At 34.3% G+C, this 22518-nt stretch overlaps 2 protein-coding genes across 2 annotated transcripts; one reads left to right on the top strand and one right to left on the bottom strand.

Annotated features, from left to right (window-relative positions):
• Positions 1-10064: 10064 nt before the first annotated feature.
• On the top strand, positions 10065-12008 carry LOC144545724 (uncharacterized). Its single transcript, XM_078294272.1, has 2 exons — positions 10065-10271; positions 11263-12008. Exons 1-2 carry the CDS (start codon positions 10119-10121, stop codon positions 11890-11892), a joined length of 783 nt encoding a protein of 260 aa, XP_078150398.1. The 5' UTR covers positions 10065-10118; the 3' UTR covers positions 11893-12008.
• Positions 12009-19097: 7089 nt separating this feature from the next.
• Positions 19098-21642, bottom strand: LOC144545815 (protein ACCELERATED CELL DEATH 6-like). Its single transcript, XM_078294381.1, has 4 exons — positions 21299-21642; positions 20633-21205; positions 19975-20537; positions 19098-19876 (listed from the first exon to the last, which is right to left on the bottom strand). The coding sequence occupies exons 1-4, from the start codon at positions 21582-21584 to the stop codon at positions 19187-19189; spliced, it is 2112 nt and encodes a 703-aa protein (XP_078150507.1). The 5' UTR covers positions 21585-21642; the 3' UTR covers positions 19098-19186.
• Between the last annotated feature and the right edge of the window lie 876 nt (positions 21643-22518).

Here is a 22518-nt window from a genome sequence, read left to right as displayed (position 1 = left end):
AGTTTTAGAATTTATGTTGTTAAATTAAAGTTTTTAGAAGTAATTAATTTTATTTTAGGTTGTATGGTTTCTCTTTATTTTTATTTTTCTACATTTTTAAAAAATGTGCATCCAGTTTAATTGATGAGATATGAAAAGCCATTCTAATGATTTGTACCAATATAAATCTGATCATGGTAAGCACCTTTGTTATTATAAGCATAGTGACAAAAGAAAAATTCGGGTTCGGTTCGGCGAGTTCAAAAATTCGTGATTCGGGTATAATTCGGAAAAGATTCGGTTTTACAAGGAAGCAAAAAAAAATAATTCAAAAAATGTATAAGTACTTACTTTATTTATTTTTATTAATTTTCAATTTTTTAATAAAATTTGAAGGCAAAACAAAAGTTTGAGAAATACACATGGTTTAAAGTGATTGCCACATAAAATCGAAAGTAGTACTTGTACCGATATCTAATAAACAAATTGGTTTAAAGTAGTTGCCAATAGGGGTGATTAATGAGCGAGCATGAGCGAGTTAGGGTATGCTCATGCTCGCTCATTAAGTAAATGAGCGAGTTGTTAATCAGCGAGTTTAAATGAGCGAGCTTTTAATGAGCGAGTTATGAGCGGCTCACGAATTATGACTTATGACTCATAAGAAAATTATATAGTGTGCCCACGCATAACAAAATTTGTTAAAAGTAATGATAACAAAATCCAACAAATTGTCATAATTCATTTAAATGAGCGAGTTGTTATGACTATTACTTGTTTTGGGGCTTTAGGCGGAGGTTTTGGTTCTGCCGATTTACAAAAAAAAAAAAATATGAAACTATGAATATTAGTATATTACACAGGATTAAATGTTACATTGTGCTCACTATATTACACAGAATTAAATATGAAACTATGGTCACTATCTATCAATCTTAACGAGGCAAGGTTGATGTTACACATAATTACATAGGATTAAATGTGGTAGGATTAGATGTGACAAATTCTTAATGAGCGAGTTATGAGCGAGTTGGGTCATGCTCATGCTCGCTCATTAAGTAAATGAGCGAGTTGTTAATGAGCGAGTTTAAATGAGCGGATAAATGAGCGAGTTTAGGCGAGCTTTTAATGAGCGAGTTATGAGCGGCTCACGAGTTATGAGCGATTTACTCACCCCTAGTTGCCATTACCATGGTGGGGTCCACATACCTTTCAAAATTCAAAAATTTTGCCTCAAACCCACGTGGTGCCTAAGCCCAGCCTCAAAAGCACGGATTACCGAGCAACGAATTATTGAATAAAATGCAAATAATTCGTAAAAAAACGTTTTATTCGTGTTTTTTTTGCAAATAAATCGGTAAAAGTTTGGTCAACCGTTTTATTAGCTGTTCAGTTCGGTAATGTCTAAAAAACATTTTATTCGCAAATAATTCGCGTACCTTGTTACTATGATTATAAGATCATATATCTTCCTCTGTTGCATTATTTGTTTATTTGTGAGGACAACATAGCATTTGACAGTGGCACTGAAAGCAAGAGATTCTCAATTTTTCTATTTGGAAGATATTTTGAAATTGTTGTTAATTTATTTGGAATGCAGATTTTTAATAAATGCTGGCCAGCCATACAAAGATAACTTCCCTAATTTCAATGATTAGAAAATGCACAACTTTAATAAATGCCAGCCAGCCATACAGTATGTCAGTATGGTCCGAAAACAAACTTTCTCTCACCTTTGCCTTGCAGGAATTAAAATCCGACATGTTAAAATATTCACCCTGTGATCCGCCGTACAGAAACAGAAGGTGAAGTCGGTTCAATTGGAGAGGTAGAAATAAGGAAACAAATAATTATATTACTAAATTTCAGAGTCTGTTTAATTTTAATTGTAATGCATTGTGAAGCTGTATGTGTGGCGAGTATGTTTTTAACTAAATTTAGAGTTCTACATATTATTCAAATGTATTTAATCAAAAGAAGACAAATTATGTGATTGGAGAGTTGGGATTAAATTTGAAATTTCATCTTTCAATCGTAGCCGTTAGCGGATTGAACACCCAACGTGCTTAATAATAGAATAGAGATATAAAGACTTAAAACATTGCCAATGCTTTCTCCAACTAATTAAAAACTGTAAAAGATAGAAAAATATTATAAATATGTTGCTTGACATATATATATATATATATATATAGGATGGCTAAGCTCAAATCGTTTGTTCCTGGACTCACGAACAAACGATTCAGTTCTCTGATTTCCGAAGTTCAAATGGCCGATCCAAACCGTTAGATGTTTAATATATATTAAAATGTGCTTGGAGACAAAATTTTATATTTTTTGGAATTTTTTTACTATTTATTAAGAGGGTTTGAAAGTTGTTGTTTTTATTAAAATTCTGCACCATAAAAAAACAGCGACTTTCAAACCATCTTAATAAATAGTAAAAAAAATTCAAAAAATATAAAATTTTGTCTCCAAACACATTTTAATATAGATTAAACATCTAACGGTTTGGATCGGCCATTTAAACTTCGGAAATCAGAGAACTGAATCGTTTGTTCCTGAGTCCAGGAACAAACGATTTGAGCTTAGCCATCCTCTATATATATATATATATATATTTTATGTATTAACATTCATACAATATATATGTCATTTATTTGTTGATCAATACTGTTAAAAAATAATCATTATAAATTTAAATTATTATCATATTAAAACAGATAAACTGGATCCAGCGTCAATTAATTTATTCCACCAACCAACCTAGTCGATCGGTGTCTACCGTATATATTTAATTATGCTTTAATTTTGTAGAGTGATTTTCACTGGGCCCGGTACTAGTCTTTAATTCTGAAAATACGTACGGGCCCAAGTTTTAATTGATAGTGGGCCACAACGCATTCAATTTAAAACTTGGGCCCGTATGTATTTTCAGAATTAAAGACTAATTGTGGCCCACTGTCATGATCATAATAATAGTGACATCAATAACAGAAATATGACATCAATAGCAGAAATATAGGAGAAGAGTTTGAACGCTTAGATGGGACTAAGAAAACAAATGATTATTTATTTGTTGCTTTCTATTCAAATAAACATAAAATATATATATGTTTTTATTAATTCAAACAAACATAAAATATTTCATATTTTTTTTATTAAGTTTAATAGGCAGATAACAATGTTTTTTAAGAAATAAATAGGTTCTCATTCTAAATACAGAAAATAAAAAATATCGTATTAATTTATTATGAGGTCATATACTTGAATGGATAATTATGTGAACACGACAAGAACAATATCGAAAAGAATATATACCATAGTACGAGTAGAACTAGGTTGTTCTTAAGCTCACCAAGTCCCTTTGTGAGTTTAACTTAAAAACCTATTAAATTGGCTTAATTTAAAGACACATTGAAATCATTGAAACCAGTCTACTTCACAAGGTACGTTTACATGTCAAATTTATAAATATCTAAATTACGTTACTTTGAAGTCAAGCAGTCAAAAAATGATAAAAAATGAACGTATTAAAATAAACTCATAAACCAGCTTTGTTTCATCATTTTTTGACCGCATGGTTTTGTTCTAAATTAATTCAAAAATTTATAAATTTAACATGTAAATACATCACTCGTGACATGGATCAGTTTCAACGGTTTGGATGTGACGTCGTTTGAAGTCAATTGGATATGTTTTTTTAGTTAAGCTCACAAAAAAACTTGGTGAGTTTGAGAACACCCTAGTTCTACTCATAATTATCTAATATTATATAAAAATATTATGTAATCTAATTAACGTATACAAATAAGTAATTGTATAAAATTATGTGGACGCAGAAAACAAATTTGTTATTTACCATCTTTAATAAAAAAAAGATAAATCCAATACTATTTATTTCAAAAAAATTTGAAATATGCAATGTCCGCAGTTTGTACAGAAGTGAGGCTAGGGGTGAAAACGGACCTGGATTATCCGGCGGATATCCACTCCGAATCTGATTTCAATTCGGATACGGATAAACAGATTCGGATAATTACCGAATACGGATTCGGATAATTATTGGATACCCCATAGAAGATCAGGATTCGGATTCGGATACAGATGATAATTCCTAAACGGAGCGGATATCCGGACCAACCGAAACCCAATTATATGGTCGGACCCGCTAGCAATTAAATCCATCCGGAACCTATTGGCATGTCGGACCCGCTAGGAAACATATTCGGACCCACTAAGTAATAAAATGAGAGTTAAATTTGTTCCCAACAGGTTCAAACTCTCCACCTCTATCACTACAACAAAGTAGACACTTTTTGCGAGGGAAAACACGTTTTTATGATGGTCATCCGTCGCAAAAAGTACCGTCACAAAAAGAAAAAACTGAACAATGAGAGTAGTCCGTCGCAAAAAGTCATTTTTTTATCCTCGCGAAAAGTGTCTCATTCTTGTTGTGTATGTAGAGGACTTTAGTGACTAAGGCTTGAACCACTACACCACATCAATCTTGTGTTATTATTTCTTTGTTTTGTCTATATATTATATCGATACATTATTTCCCCCTCCTTTAACTTATAGTTAACATTAATATTTATATTTAATTTTTTAATTAATATTTATATCTTAGAAGTTCATATATCTTAATTATCCGACCATTATTCGTTTTATATCCGTATTCGAATCCGTATCCGTGGACTATCCGTTCCGTATCCATATCCGTTTAAGACGGATTTGGTTTTGAATTTTGATATCTATTTACTATCCGTATCCGTATTCGTATCCGCTCATTATCCGACAGATGCGGATATGGTATTAGCATTATCCGCTCCGTTTTCACCCCTAAGTGAGGCCCATCCTTTTTAAAAACTGCGTTATTTTTTTTATATCCAAGAGTGGGGCCCACCTTAAGTTTGTCGAATATGGGGCAGTTTGTGTAACGGGTCAGTCAAGTTAATAGGCTAATGGTAATAAGACCTGCCAGACAAGAAAGTTATGAAATCAATGTAGTTATCAAAGAAAAACGTTGCCTAGAAGTCTAGAACTATATTTCATCAAGTTGGGTTCCAACCTATGTTAAAAAAAAAGGTCGGTTCCACAGTTTCAAACTACAGTACCAAGTTAGATAGTTGGTTGGTCGTTTGCTTTACTATTTAGATGAAACAAGTTGGAAACAGTAATAGAGAATCATGCAAATTGAATTTATGAAAAAAAATATATAGGTAAATACAAAAATTCTAGATGGGAGATCCATATAACGAGTAAACAGTAGGAGCTCCGACAGTGACAATAAAAAGTGCAGAGATGCGTAGAGCTATAATTAATTCTCAGATTTAGAAACAGCGAAGTATTGAACGCCACGCTTGGACCCAGTTTGACGTGTTTAGCTCAACCGCCACTACAGCAAAACGGAGCTTCAGCGACCGGTATCAGCGACCAGTAGTGACGCCGGTCGCTGATGTTCAATTTTTCATCAAATATAAAAATTTCCACTCAAATTTCGGCGACAACTGTATCAGCGACCGGTATCAGCGACCGGTGCCAGTACCGGTCTCTGAAAGTTTTTTTTTTTTTTTTTTTTTTCGCTGAAATTTTGGGAGTAAATCGCGTGGGCGCCAGAACCTTCTCCTCCGCGCGCCAGAACCCAATCGAAACCCTTCAAATTTTGATCGAAACCCCAAACCCTTTTTCAAAATTGATCGCCTCTCTCTCGCCTCAGACCAATGGCCCTCAGCATCTCTCTCTCGCTCTCTCGCTCTCTCGCCTCTCTCGACGCACCATCTTTCTCTTGCTCTCTCGCCGGACCAGCCAAGACCGAGCCGTTTTCGCATGCGGGTTCACTTCCGACTTGACCAGGTAACTCTTCTCTTCTTCTCTTCCCTCTGATCTAGAACTTGGCAAATCTCATCAATTGTAGTCATGGAAGAAGGAGACAGTCAAGATTCTCAATGCATTGATACAGGTAACTCTCCCTTATTCTCTCTCTAGATGGAAATGATAGAGGAGCTTGGATTGGATGCACACCAAAATCAGCCTCAGTTGAACCAGAAGCGAACAATAGAAGTCGATGTGTGAGTTCTAGCTCCTCTCTCTGATTCTACCAATTTATTATTATCAGTACTAACATTATTAATATTGCAATGCTTATTAGTTCAAGGAAAAAATAAAAGAAACAAAACAAAAGGTCATGAGTTTTCTTTTTAATGTATCACAGTGTGGTATCAGCCGTGCTCAAGGAGATGACAAATGGCACCTTCTCATCTGAGGTAGCAATCATGCTTAACAAGGTGAGCTTCCTTTATTATTAAATTGTAAAATAAATAGGACAGATAGATAGAGAACATAAACTCTGATTCTGGTAAAATAAATAGGACAGATAGATAGAGGATTTAATTTCATGCAGTTTAGGCTTTAATTTTGATCAATTTGGATTTTTTTGCTATTTTTAATGAATTTTTGAAGTTCAGCCTTTGAAATGGGAAAAAACAGCAAAAATGACAGCACTGTTCCCAGTTTACCCCTGTGTTTAGGCTACTGTTTGGTATAGTTAGGGAGCCCCAAAATTTATGAAAAATTACCAGCATATATAACACCATGTCTTGAGAATTTTCATATAAAGAACATTAAATTTGGCTTAGTAAAACTCTTGGAATGAATTTCTAAAGTTGGCTACGATCTTTTCTTGACCTCCTGTGACAGATCAGCCAGTGCAGGCTGATCAAAAGTCTAAATCCAAAATCCACTTACACAGTTAGATAGAGGACAGAAAAACAAGTGGTTTAGAGCCAAAGTTTTCTCCATTTGAATTTTTCTGCTATTTTCTAACCATTTTCAAAGTTAAGACTTTTCAAAAATATGAAAACAACATATTATACAGAATTTAGCATGATGTAACAGATATAATTGTATCTTTTTTCAGACAGACCACCTACAGCTTGTCAACAAGAACCTTCATGACCAGGTTATCAATTAATTCTAGGTCACAAGAAGATTTTAGTGTTTGTGGATTAGCTCATGTAATTAGTATTGTCAAAATGTGATATTATGTTTGATTTAGCATGATGTAATATACTCTTGCTTTGATCGATTTTGTTTGATTTGAATGTTGTTTATATTTTGTATGTTTAGATGTTGTTATTTATGTTTGATCGATGTGAATGTTTGGTATGTGTGGTACCAATTAAATGGGGAAAGTGAATAACAAAAAAAAACCCAAAAAAATTGACAGAAGGTTATCAGCAACCGGTTTTTGACTATCAGCGACCGTTTATTTCGTCGTAGATATGTTTTTCTGACGTCAGCAAAAATTAACAGCGACAGAAAACAATTGGTCGCAGAAAAAGTATCAGCGACCGGCCGACGTCATTCAGCGACCGGTGACGTCAGCAGAAGAGTATCTGCGACAAGACTTTCAGCGACCGGGGTATCAGCGACCGGAATTGACTTTCTGAGACCGAAATGACTATCAGCGACCGGCGACGTGACTATCAGAGACCGGAAAACCGGTCTCTGAAAGTCTTTGTTGCTGTAGTGCGCATGCTTAGTTTTATTATTTTATGTCTGACATGACATCAATGCAGGAATGAAAATGGACCATGCTCATATTAATGTTAGAGTAAATTAGGTGTTATTAGCCTCGTCAAGTTTCTTTGTAAGCTTAATTCAAAACTATATTACGGGGATAATTAATACTCATGGAGATTTATTATTCACGTTTTCTTCATTTATAAGATTGGTGTCGAATATTTTGGAGGAAGAGGTTTATGTGTCCTGATCTTATTGTGTTAGTAATTCCACTAAGAAGCATCTGCTATAACTACGCAAATGAGCGCCACTAAACTGACCAAAGTTCGTTTCCTCGTCGATAATCCCTCGGAGGAAATGGGATAAGAATCCATGTAAATACTCTGGCGGGCTCACGGGAATACGAGTATTAGGTGCGGATACACAAACAATGGTGTTGTTTGTGTAAATAACTACATGGAGAAAGCTTTTTGCATCTGATTACCGATCAGGTAGGTCCTCTTGAAAGTCACGGCTTTAAGCCTTTAACCTGATTCTAGAAGTGATCTTCGCATATGTTGTTGTGACAGCATTTTCTTAACAAAGATAGGATGGTATGAATTTTGTGTGGCTGGTATGGTCATCACATGGCTAAATTTAATTTCTCATGATCATGATCTTGGGCTACAACGATCTAAATACTCAATTAATACAGGGGCCCGTATTAGCTAAATATACATTCAAATTGCATTTCAGAATTAAAGACTACTAACCGCCCCAGAGAAATCACTCCACAAAATTAAAACATGATCATAACGGTAGACATCCGAAATTTTTATTCATATCCTCAAGAAAAAATAAATATGGACGAACATTGCTTTTAAACTGTCTCAATCGCGGGTTTTTTCAGCGGTTGTCTTTGAAGACAACTGCTGAAAAATCCAGTTGTCTTTTTTTTTTCCTTTTTGAAAATTTAAAAAGATGTGACATTCATATCTTATTATAGAAACATTGATGTGTTTTATTGAAACATTGATGTTTTTTATTGTAACATCGACGCACTTGATCTCAAATTAATCAGGGTATAAAGATTGATGTACTTGTACTAGGATTAATCAGGGCTAAGATTAAGCATCGGCTTATTATGGATATTTTTTCTATAAAACATCGATGTACTTATGCTGAGATTAATCCGGGTCAAAAACATGGGTGTGTCATCCATCCATTTGTTCTCATATCAACTACGGTATAAAACATAGACACATCATCGATGTTTTTGCCATAAAACATACATTCTTCCAAACATTAAATGTTCGTAATGTTGGTAGAAAACTTCTATTTTAGCATTTGATGGTAATTCGGAAAGCGTGTGAAGAGACGTAGAGCCTGAAGTCCAAGGCATAAAACGTCGGATGTCGGAAGAATCAGAATGACAAAATTGAGCATAAAACATGCATGTTATAAACACTAAATAATGTAAGTTTGATCTTTTAAATAATTATTTCATATTTCGGACCTGTATACCGCTAAAAGTATCTTAACCCTTTTAAAATACCTCCAAGGAATTTTCAAACAAGAGAAAAAAACAAATTTCTTAAACTTAACTGCTAAAATAAAAAATTGACACTTATCTGTTGTCTCCGGTAACAGTGTCAAAAAACTTGTTGTATACTTAGGATAAAGACTTCTTTTTGAGAGAAATAAGGAGGTCTAGCCTCCGGATTTCATTAATCGGGACACAAGTAGTGTCAATTTTACAAAAGGGAAGGATAAAGACTTTTGATACACTTTTTTCACCTTTTGAAATTTATAACTCCCTAGTACTCAACTGAAAGTTAGTTGCAAGCGCACAACCGATTAGCATAGTATTTGAGGTGTCAAATCACAGAGACAACACAAGTATTGATATATAGTAAAAGAAACTAAGTAAAGACAAGTAAAAAGGGGGTTTTGCAAGGGTGGGTTGTTTGTTTGGAAGGTAAATAAACAAAGTAATAAAAGTAAGTATACCAGATGGTGGAAGTCTAAGGGCTTCCGGTTCTTCCTATGATTTGGGTCTAATTTGCTAGTCAGTTTTTCTTCTACAATTTAACTAATATGAGAGGGATACAATTCAATTGTTGGTGTTAGATTCCACTTCTAGGTATCACTATTATATGCATAGAACTAGAGTATTTTTTCACCATACCTAAACCTACCGGGCGTCACGATTAAGTACCTAGGACTGCAATATATTTAGGTCATTAAGTTCCGAAGGTCTAGATCTAAGTTAATTTCCACCACATGCATCACGGTTAGATACATGGAAGGTAGTTCTCTGCTTTTTTAATAACTTATATAGACAAAATTTGGTCATTACCATGTATAGCAAACTAGACACAAAAATTTCTTCTTTTTTAATAACTCATATAGACAAAAATATCTCTGCTTTAAGCATTGGAACGCATTTAAGAATAGAGGTATCTTTTGACTTGAATTATCTTGGATCCGCACTTTTACACTGAAAATTCAGTCGCCAGGTCCATATTGAATCCACGCAAATCCTGCCAATATAAATTTACGCTGAGAAAAGCCAGAGAGTCTAAAATTGGCACGCATCCCGAAATTCTCAAAAAAGTGAAAAGGAGAGAAGAGGGGAGATGGCCGGATTATTGTTCGGAAAGCAAGCGGAGCAATACGCGCAGAGGCGGCCTAAGTATCCCAAGGAGTGGTTCTCTATGCTGGCATCGCTCACTCCCGAGCACAAGGTCGCTTGGGACGCTGGCACTGGTACCGGCCAAGCTGCACTTAGCGTATAATCTCTTAATCCGACCCCCTCCCTTTTTCTGTCTCGTTTCTCCGAAAATAATCATATTATATATCATTTAGGAAAGAAATTAGCTAGTGTAAATTATATAGTCATTAAGCCATATATAGTACTTTAGCACTGAATGTAATTAGACAAGAACCCGGTAACATATATTTGAGGAATGTAGCCATTAGTTAGAATAAAATTAGATTATAAATATCCATGTATTTAAGGCCTAAGCTTGTCAAAATCAGAACAAGTTAACAAAATTTTCATTCTTCATTTCTTTCTCTAAATCTCATTAGACACAACAGATTTGAAAGGAGATCAATGGTTTTCAATGACCATTTTTATCTGTCATTTAAATATCAGTCATGACCAGTACAGCTGTTTCAGTACCAATACGTGTTGTGCCATGACTAGTCTCATCGTAACTTGACTCACATGCTATACCGTGTCGTGACCAAGTTAAATTTTGATGTGCCTAACACCAAATACAGAGAGAGGATCATGGCACGGTAGTCACACTGCGGCCAAGGCACTCTGTGACTGGTCACACTTTTGTCACTTTTAGCCACATTTAACTATTTTTTTTTCATAATTTAAGTTAGTTTTATCAAGATTCACTATTCGATCAAGATCTAACAGTCCTTATCACATGTGACTTGTGTGACCACGTGACATCTCGTACCGTGACCACACTAGTTAGTGTGCCATGCTGTGACAACTGGTTATGTCACGCCAATGGCCACGGCACAAGACACGTGATAAGCACACGTGCCATGCTGTGCTATGACGTATACTATCACAGAGTGACTTTTCTACATTCCTAAAATAGCTGCCTGACATTCCACAATAGTCCATATATTATGATGTTTGCTGTCATTCTGGTGCTTATATTGTAATTACATAAGTTGTATTGAAACTAGAACAATACAGAATGCTAATCTAACCAAAAAATGTACCTCTGATTTTGTAATTGTATCATATATCAGGTTGCAGAACACTATGACCAAGTGATAGCAACTGACATGAGCGCAGCTCAACTTGAGCATGCGGCTCCACACCCAAAGGTCTGCTATCTCCATAACCCCATCTCTGCCTCAGAAGATGAACTTGTTTCCATGTTGGGCGGTGATAATTCCATCGACCTTATCATCTCTGCTACGGCAGTTCACTGGTTCGACCTGCCATTTTTCTACTCAGTCGTGAATCGTGTATTAAAAAAACCCAATGGAATCATTGCAGTTTGGACGTACGGTTACGACATACCCATTCTCAAAAACACAATGAAAATGGTGTATCAAGCAACATTGCCGTACAGGGATCCAAGAACATTTCTTCTCCAAGAAAAATACAAGAAATTGCCGTTCCCGTTTGAGAGTCTCGGGTACGGGTCCGAAGGCAGCCCAATGGAGCTCGACATGGAGACTGAAATGACACTCGATGAATTTGTTGATACACTTAAAACAACATCATCATTTATCAAGGCGAAGGAGCAAGGGGTGGAATTGTTATCAGATGAGATTTTGAAGGAGATGAAGAGAGAATGGGGAGATTCGACAGGGAGTCGCAAGTTGGTTAATAGAGCATCCATGCTTGTTGGAAAACCCAAGTTTAATTGATCATTGGCTCATTTTAACTAGTTACAATATACATTCATAATTGTTTAGTTATGGATGTGATATTGATTGTTTTATCAATGTATCAGCATAAGAAATAAGAACCTTCCTATCAACAACAAAATGAAAATAACAATTTCTGTTCGCTTGATATGATATATTAATTGTCAGCTTTTAATTATTTCATTATGATATTTAAGTTCATGCGATTATCAGTAATCCAGTTAACTATCATAGCAAAACTGGTTCAATATATTACTGTACAGCTATTTCAGACAACTCCCCATTTCATTTCCTTCTCTGAGTAAATAAAACCATCTTTATTACTACAATATCAATTACAATACTGATAACGAGTCTGTCAAAAGAACAAACAAAAATCTCATTAATTGTCTGTCAAAAGAACTAGTCTTATTTATCATGAGTGCAAAACCCAATAAAAATTAATGTTCCAGACATGCCTACTGGTGAACAGGTAAACTCTACTGGTGACAACTGACAAGTTTGCATTAAAGTTTCCAGACATGCCTCTACATACAGCCATTGAAGCAAGAGATCAATCTGAAATTAATGTTCTTTGTATACACAATAAATGTCACATGTGCCTCTTTCATAATTTATTTTTAAAAAAACAATTACGGTCTTATCTTCCTGCTTTCCACGGGAATGAAATCTGCTGCGATCCGAATTTGATGAACAGTACCCTGCAATCCCTACTTTTCCAAATCCAACCATTCAACTTTTTCTGTCCACGCATCTCCAAACAGCTAGTTTTTTATGCACGCATCTGAAAATAAATCAACAGTTGGATTTGAAAAAGCAGAGATTGTAAGGTATTGTTCATCAAATTCGGATCGCAGCAAATTTGTTTCCCTTTCCACGAGGATCGATGGTAAACAAATGATTAGGAGTTTGGGTATTTTTTTTCAAGAAGGTTCCAATACCTCATCATATCTCATATTTTATATATTTATTTTTGAAGTTCAAACCATTGATCCGAATCGCTCAACATGATATTCATACAAAAATTTGCTTGGAAATGAAATTTTATAATTAATTTTTTACTATTTTTTTTAAATAGGTAGAAAATCATTATTTTTATACAGTCCAGAAACAAAAATTTTGTACATATCTTAAAAATACTAAACAATATAAAAAATATCATAAAATTTCATCCCAAACATATTTCAATATGAATATCATGTTGAGCGGTATGGATCAACGGTTTGAACTTTGAAAACGAAGATATAAAATATGAAGTATGATGAGGTATGAAAGGCATGAGGTATTAAAAATTTAAAACCCTCATCTTTTTAAATATATATATATATAGGATTTGGCTAATATGCTATGGGTAGCTAAGAGGCCTCCCGTGCTATGGCTCAATATTCGACTTTTCAAAATCTTAACGGTCGATGCGAACCGTTCATCTTGTTATCCATATTAATATGTGTTTGGAGACCAAATTTTACATTTTTTGGAAATTGTTTACTATTTTTTTAGATTTATTGAATATCGCTGTTTTTTATGGTCCAGATTTGTCTGAAAAACAGCGATTTTCAATAAATCTAAAAAAATAGTAAAAAATTTCCAAAAAATGTAAAATTTGGTCTCCAAGCACATATTAATATGGAGAACAAGATGAACGGTTCGGATCGACCGTTAGAATTTTGAAAAGTCGAATATTGAGCCGTAGCACGGGAGGCCTCTTAGCTACCCATAGCACCGTAGCCAAGTCCTATATATATATATATATATGAATATGCTAGCATACTACACATAGCATAGCTCTCCTCTGTGCAACGGCTCAATATTCAACATTTCAAAATTCTAACAGTCGATCCGAACCGTTCATCTTGTTCCCCATATTAATATGTGTTTGGAGACCAAATTTTACATTTTTTGGAAAAATTTTACTATTTTTTTAGATTTATTGAAAATCGTTGTTTTCAGCAAATCTGGACCATAAAAAAATAGCGATTTTCAATAAATCTAAAAAAATAGTAAAAAAATTGCAAAAAATGTAAAATTTGGTCTCCAAACACATATTAATATGGAGAACAAGTTGAATGGTTCAGATCGACCGTTAGAATTTTGAAAATTCGAATATTGAGCCGTTGCATGGAGGGAGCTATGCTACGCGTAGCATGCTAGCAACAGTTCGGCGAAGTGCTTACGGGGTCATATTAGCGTATTTGATGTTCAAACAACAAATCCAATCGTTAGATATTCAATATATATTAAAATCTGCTTGGAGACCAAATTTTACATTTTTTGGAATTTTTTTACTATTTATTAAGCTGGTTTGAAAACCGCTATTTTTATTAAATTTCTGAAGCATTGAAAACAACGGTTTTCAAACCAGCTTAATAAATAGTAAAAAAAATTCCAAAAAATGTAAAATTTGGTCACCAAGCAGATTTTAATATAGATTGAACATCTAACGGTTTGAATTTGTTGTTTGAACATCAAACACTAAAATATGCCCCCGTAAGCACCTCGGTCGAAGTGTTTCCGGTAGCAAATTTGCCAGACTCTATATATATATGGAAAAAGTTAGGGCTCAAAGAATACCATATTCTTATGTCATTGTTAGCTACATTTGGCAATATATGCATCACATATGTCATATTGCAGATTCTGCAAATATGACGCTTTGACAAGCGCGTGTCAAGTACCATTTTTTTTTTAAACTGGTTTTAGGACATTTCTAATTAGGAAATGGCAAAGCATAATGTCGTTTAATCATTCCATGTACAAAAATGTATCTAACTGTTACACAATAAACTATTAACTAGAGACATGCTACGAAGAAGAGGATGCTAGGCTACCGATGGATGCGGATTATGTGCTGGTCAGATGATGGAAACGAGTAAACACCTTTTTTGGGAATGTTCGGTATCTAAAGCATACTAGATTCAGTTGCTTCTCAAATTGAGCGTTTGGGTACAATACATAATAGTGTTAGCGATCATGTTAGGCTATGGGCAGGAGCAATGCAAACGGAAGAACTGAGGTTGGTGTGAATAACAGCTTGGGCAGCGGGATTGGTCAACGTTGTGGCGAGAACAGAATAATATAATTTTCAATCAAAAAACTAAGACAGTTACTTTGCTAGTAGAATAAACAATTAGGGAAGTTAGACTATGGATAGATAATGGATGAGGGGTTTTAGACGACCATGAACCCTCTATTTTTTTTTTTCAAGAGTAGAATATCTCATTTAATTGAGTAATGTAATATACTATTGTAGGAGGTGTTTGTACATTGGTAAATATTTTTTTATCAATGCAAAACAGTAAGCTGGCAATTGCCAACCTATCAAAAAAAAAATGTATCTAACTGTTGGAAGTTGAACATATAATCAATTATTAGGGTGATGATAGTAACAATACTAATTCTTTTATTAACACAACACATTCAAATATTTTAATTTTTTTAGATAAATTTGTCCTCCATTAAATATTTTAATTTCAAAATAAATCTTTTATGTATATTAATGTCTCCTATATTTCCTTCTTTGTTTACTTTTCTTTGTGAAAATCAAAATAATAGGTATATTAATTCTCATATATATGATAGGATCTTATACCAAAAAGAAAACAATTAATTAAACAATAAATTCATTAAACATAGTTTCATATCTCGTATAGTTTCATATCTCGTATGCAATTCTTGAGCTTAATTCTAATATCTTCTTCTCCATAAAAAGTGAATTAGTGAATTTCAATCATGTCCAAACATATATCTTCTTCTTCATTTATTCTTCATCTGTTTGATTTATCTAATAACAAAACTGGACTATAATTTGTTTCTTTCAATTTTATTTAGATACACATAAAGATTTAAAAGTATATAACTAAAGAATAATTAAATGAACCTCATGCAATATAGATGTGTTGTTCTAGATCAATAAAAATACATATACCAAATTATTTATTGAATTTATCGAAAAAAATAATGAACAAGATAATAAATTGGTTCATTCACCTATCACTTAATGCTTGAATTTTAAGATTGTTTTTCGTCTTTTAAAAGATTTACAAAATAAGAAGAGAAGTACATGGAAACCAATTAGTAATTAAAAAAGGAAAGATATGTCAACAGTGACATATATGAGGGGACAAAATTGTCTATTCCACTCAAATATTTAAAAATGTTGTGTTGATAAAATAAAATGTAGTGTTAATATCACTACCCAATTATTACTATGACACAAGGGACAGTATTCCCATTTACTACTATAAATAAAAGCACGGTAACAATGCCCAACATCACTTAATTGGTAACAATTACCAACATTTCTCTCAATTTATCCAGATCTACATTTTTGTGACACAATTTGCGACTAAAACTATATATTTTTAGTTCAGTACTGGAATAAAAATATACGTTTATGTTTGAAATATTATACCCTTTCCAGTAAACAAATAAGATCCAATAATCCAAAACATGCACAAATAAAGTTTTTTTTTTTGCAAATGAAGTCTTTTTCAGGGGCAGATGCAAGATTTCAGTCTGAAAGGCCAAAGGGGCAAGAACTACATTCAAATAGTTTACCGGATTCAAACCCATTAACCAATTGAGTGCAATTTGAACTCTTTTAAATTGTAAATGCTACGCATCTTGGGTTGTTAAATTATATTCAATGAATAACAATTTGCAAGACCCCTGATATCAATCGCCTCAAGGTCCGCGATCACATGAGAGTTTGAATCATTTTCTCTCAAATAACGGGCTAAGCTTCAGTGCCGAAATTTTTAAATATACCATGGTTCAAAGAAAGATAAACCCAAACATCTTTTTTTTGAAAAATTTCGAATTTTGACACGGCCGCATCCCGAGGGAGCGGCCACCCTGTTTTCAGTTCAAAGTCACATGAGAAAAAGCAAAAAAAAAAAAAAAAAAAAAAAAAAAATGGGCCGCTGCCCCTAGATGCGGCCCGCAGAAAAGTGGCCGCATCTAGGCGATGCGGTCATGTCAAAATTCGAAAATTTTCAAAACCGGGGTGTTTGAGTTTATCTTTTTTGAGATGATGGTATATTTAAAAATTTCAGGCTTCAATGTATATATTGAGCAGGGAGCAGATTCATAAAAATACATCTTGGACTGCACATGTCAATAGCTTGAAACAACTTTTCTCAATTAACAGGCTGGTAAATATTTCTTTTAAAAGTCTGGTTTTCTTTGGGTTGGTGGGGCAAAATTTGTGGAGAATTAAGGTCTAGGTCCTTAATTCTTCACAAATTTTCAAAATTCAGAGGGGCACCACAATTGTCAAACCCCCCCCCCCCCCCCCCTGCACAAAGCTTGATTTGGTCCGCCCCTGATCTTTTCATTGGTATGCACTAAATCTGCAATTCTAATTCTAACTCTTTATCAAGGTTCTAAATAGCGATTATAGCGGCATAGCGGGGAGAAAAAAAAAAAAAAAAAAAGCTATTGCGAATAGCGTAGCTATAGCGGAAGCTATCATACATAGCGATTTTTTCTTTTCAGATTTTATATTATATATTTCTACTAATTATCAACATAATCAATATTAGAGAATTAATGTAACAACTAAATGACAACTAATCTAAGTCTATACTTTATATCAATTATGCAAATAAGAAGGAAAAAAAAAGATCTAAAAAGTAACGTTATTTAATAGTTTATACTTCACAGTATTACATATTATAATAGACAAAGAGCAATTAATTTTATAAGATAAATGAAATCAATATACATATTTAAATATTTTATATATTATAATAATAATCAAAATCAGCTTTCAATTGAAACGAACGATAATAATTTTACAAATGAAGAGCAATAAAAATGAAGAATTAATATTTGAATATTTCTCGATATAGAATGATAGAATAAATCACAAATAAAAATAGAAGCATATAGTTTGGTTTAGTATACTTATCGTAGAAGACCATGTAACATTAAAAATAAGAATAGAAGTACAAAAGCTCATATAAATTGCAAAAAAAAAAAAATCATGTAGCATAGCGTTAGCTATAGCGGATCTCATATAGCGGTAATAGCGGTCAGCTATTATAGCTATAGCGGTCGTAGCTGAGTTAGCGCACTTTTATCTCATAGCTTAGCGTTTATGGTCCGGAAAAGCTATAGCGTAACTATAGCGCCGCTATAGCTAGCTATTTAGAACACTGCTCTTTATAAATGTCTCTATTTGTAAATTTAATCCAAAATATTATTGTTTAAATTTGTTTATAAAATAATTATGCAGAAATGATTATTATATCTCCTTCTAAATTAGTACCCAAAAAAAAAAAAAGAGAGCGAGAGAGCAATTCAAGTGCAGATATCCTCTTTGTTCTCTCCCCACCCAGCCACTTACAGGTAGGGCTAGCCAAACCCATCAGCTGGGATTACTGGGCCTGTTATGGGAGTCTGTTGGGCTTGGTTAAAAAAATAAGGGGATGTGTTGGAGAGACAACATCTGGGGACACTTGGTACAAGCAGGTGGCATTATTACAACAGCTATTTGTATAATTTAACGGCTCTTTAACCATGTAATCTAATATATGAATCAAATTATAGCATGTAAGTTATTAAAAAAATATTAAATAAATAACTGTTTTATCAATTTATAATGAGGAGGGTTCAAATGCCTCCATGTTTTTGTGCCTCCATCATGCCTCCATCTTTCTCCATCATTTTCAAAGTTCAAACAGTCGATCCGAACCGCTCAACCTAACCTCCATACTAAAATATGTTTGGAGACCAAATTTTATATTTTTAGGAATTTTTTTACTATTTTTTTTGATAGGTACAAAAATACTGTTTTTAGATGGTTTAGATTTACTGATTTTGTACCTATCTAAAAAAATAGTAAAAAAATTCCTAAAAATATAAAATTTGGTCTCCAAACATATTTTAATATGAAGGTTAGGTTGAGCGGTTCGGATCGACTGTTTGAACTTTAAAAATGATGGAAAGAGATGGAGGCATGATGGAGGCACAAAAACATGGAGGCATTTGAACCCTCCTCATTTATAATATGATGCATATTTTCTAGTCTAGTGTTGGTAATTTTAGAACCAAATTTAGTACATTTTGGATTGATACTTATGTACGACTACCCAAACTATGCTGAAATATTAATTCATGATACCACAAGAACCAAGCACGCACAAACCAAAGAAGAAGTGAAGAACCATTCATTAATTAATTTACATAATTAACTTCCACGCTACACGAAAAAAATTCAGTAAGCCTAGGAAAAAAAATTCCATTTTCCACATAGCACAGAGTAATTAGTAATTACGACTCTGTCTTATGATCAAATAGTCCACAAAATAGCAACTGTTGTGAAGTACAACAAGAAGTTCAAGAAAATAAACAAATTCCATCTCTTTACATAGGAGGCCAACTTGGGAAATTGAATACCAATTTGGCGAGTTGTTTGCGTTTGTTTTCTCGTAAAAGAAAGAAATTTTCGTATCGTTTCCAAATTTGCCGGGGAGCAAATATTAAGAATAGCCAATACTGTCCAGATGAAGAAAGACATTGAAATAGCAGAAACTATGCACTTGGTTGCAGTTTTACCCTTTCCCATTACTACTGATACGGCAATGACAAATGCTAATTCCATAGTGAATAGGGATATCCACAGGAAAATCAAAGAGAGAGAGAAGCTAATCCAAGAGCCCCTCTTACTAACCGCCTTTGAAACCACGAGCAAAATTGTTGCAGACAGAGAGGCTGACATGGCAATAGTGTCGAGTACGAGGAAGATGCTGTACTGCCTTGTTTGACGGAGGTTTGCTATTCCATCACTATTGTATGACCCCGGAACGTTGAAAGCGGCAGAGAATGCAATTGTAGCGATTAAAACAGAAACAATGATCAGGTTATCGGAAACTCTATCAATCCATTTTGTTGTTTCGTCTTTCCAGTTCTTTATTACTTTGTCTTGTCTCTCGGGACTAAAAGTGGCTCCGTAACCAGACAATGTAGCTACCGCACCTGCCTGTTCAGACAAAATGTTACGACTAAGAACTGATGCATTCTAATACTTAATAATATTATGGTGTTTTCCGAATAAATATAACATATTTGAGATTTTACCATGAGGAAGAAGCTATCTAATGAAGCTGCATGATCCAGAGCTGTCTTGCCTTCATTATTCATTAGCGTCGTGTCTGCCTCGCTTACTTTAAGCAAATGCAAAATTACCTCTGTAAAGCCATTCATAGAAGCATAGTGCAAGGGTGTATTTCCTTCGTTATCCTTCTCATTAACCAACTTTTTCAAATCAGGTTTCCTCGAAACAAGATTAATTATGGATATTATATTTTTCAAATCACGACCATTAAGATTAATTTCTTTACCACCATGTTGGGCCGCAATATGCAAGAAATTCCGACCTTGGTTGTCACAAAGCTCAAATGAGTCTGGACAAAGATCGATCATACAAGAAATGGCAGAACAATTGCACATCCGCGCCGCAACATGTAAAGGTGATGATCCTTCTTGATCTTGAATGTAAACAGCTAATGGCATGCTATCCAAAATAGTTTTCACTGTAGTGACATCTCCACTGGATGCAGCGTAGTGAACCGGAGTGCTTCCTGAGGCATCCCTTTTGTTCGCTAATTCAGGCTTCCAATCCAGCAGCATGGACGTTATTTCTGGCAATGACATTAAAATATTTGAGTCTATATTTTTTTCCAATTTCCAAATAAAATTTAGTAATTAGAAGTACAGAAGATTGATATGTTCTTACCTTTACTTTGTAGGACAGCAGCATGCAAAGCATTTTGTTGGTTTGGCCCAAGAGCAGATGAATGCGAGTATTGTGTCAATATTTGTACAATACCAACTGAATTTCTAACCACGGCAAGATACAAGGAAGACATGGAGGAATTATTCAACTCAACAGACAGTGCAGGAGCAACTGTCATGAGTGCTTGCACCACATCTTCATGACCATGTTGAGCCGCCTCATGTAGAACCGTATCTCCTTCGATGCTTCTTTTTGTGAGGACTTGATATGCCCCAATACCGGACTCTTGAGCTAGAAATACAATAAGTGAGACCATGCGGCGGTTTCCTGCTCTTGCAGCCAGGTGCAATGGTGTTTCTTGCATGGAATTTTGAGATACCAAAAGTGTATTGTCTCTCTCAATAATTTTTTCGACAAGTTCTAGATGGCCTTGTTCGGCAGCAATGTGGAGCACGGTGTTCTTTTCGGCTGTTACCTCTTGAAGCGTACATAAACCATCGCCACGTCCCCAGTGCTTATTTGTCCTTTTACTCTCATGACTATCTTCCAAGAAAAGTTTAACCTCCTTTGGATCTGTAATGGTTCGATAAGAAAAATATGAGAAATTAACCTCATTAACTATATTATATTCCTGACTAAGGAAATTAGCAAAATATGAGAAATTACCTTGACTAGCATCTTTTATACTTGTCATCTCCTCTGTGAACCCAAGCAATTCCATAACACGATCTATGGATCCAGTTTGCGTGGCTCGATATAAATCGGGGCACATAGCTTGTCGTCGACTTCCTTCGTCCAATGGAAGATCAGCTTCAACGCTTACATGATCGGGCGGTGGCTGGAGCAGGGCTGCCAATCGTCGGTCTCCCTCGGCTAGCAGCAAGGCTGCATAAAGCTTCTCATCTTTCAAATCATTTGCTTTCCACAGTGCACTGTTTAAATTAATTGACATGGTACTACACCTTTAATTTCCCAACACAAGAATGAAGATTGGCCACATATATGCTGTTAGCCTGTTATACTCTTCCAAATAGGTCACGGGATTATTACATATAGGCCCCCGAATTTATCCTTTGTTTACATAGACGGTGGATTAAAAGTTAATACCAATATATGGTCCAGTACTTTAAACCTCAAAAATATATATATGTTATTACAAAATATAAAAAACTAAATTCTTTTTATGCCGTACACACATTTTTTTGTGAATATGATTTAAACTTAAAATATTCCAATATCTTACAACGCTAACTAAACTTTCAAAGGATTCAATTGGCCATTACTTTCTCAAATATTATTGTTTAAGTAAAGGTTGGACGTGAAAAGTCACCTAATTATTTAATATTTATAAGGAATTTTTTAGTTTGAATTTTGAATCTGGAACTTTTCACACAATGAGCATTGACTCAGTCATTTGATCAAATGCTTGTTTTGTCTTCTCACTTATTTTTTACCACAAAACCCGAGCAGTTTGGACCAAGTATCATTTTTTTTTCTCTTTACAAGTACCTTGGAATGAAATTGATTTATTCATGGACCAAATTCATTCATCCCCTTGTGTGGCTTCAGTTAAAAGCCGAAATTAAATATGCTTTAGCCAGAAACAAAACAGAATAGATCCCTGACCTGACGCTCACTATTGCTTGCTTGAATGGCTTTTCATTGTCTCGTTAACTGCTGAACGCACGCTACGTATAACTTTTACATTTCTCAGCAGACAGGATTCACCGTGGTGCACCAACAAACAAATGTCATTTATTAATTTGTTGCACGGAGACTGAGCAACGAATGTCAATTTTCAGAGATGTTTTGAAGAACATTTTCAATTTTAGTCGAAAAAGATGTTTTAAAGAAATTAACTTGTGGATTGTGTATTGTAAAAGCAC

This window comes from Carex rostrata, chromosome 28 (assembly GCF_964058835.1).
Source record: "Carex rostrata chromosome 28, lpCarRost1.2, whole genome shotgun sequence".
Classification (NCBI taxonomy): Eukaryota; Viridiplantae; Streptophyta; class Magnoliopsida; order Poales; family Cyperaceae; genus Carex; species Carex rostrata.
Note: the sequence above shows the minus strand (reverse complement) of the source record. Positions and strands in the feature narration are given on the sequence as shown.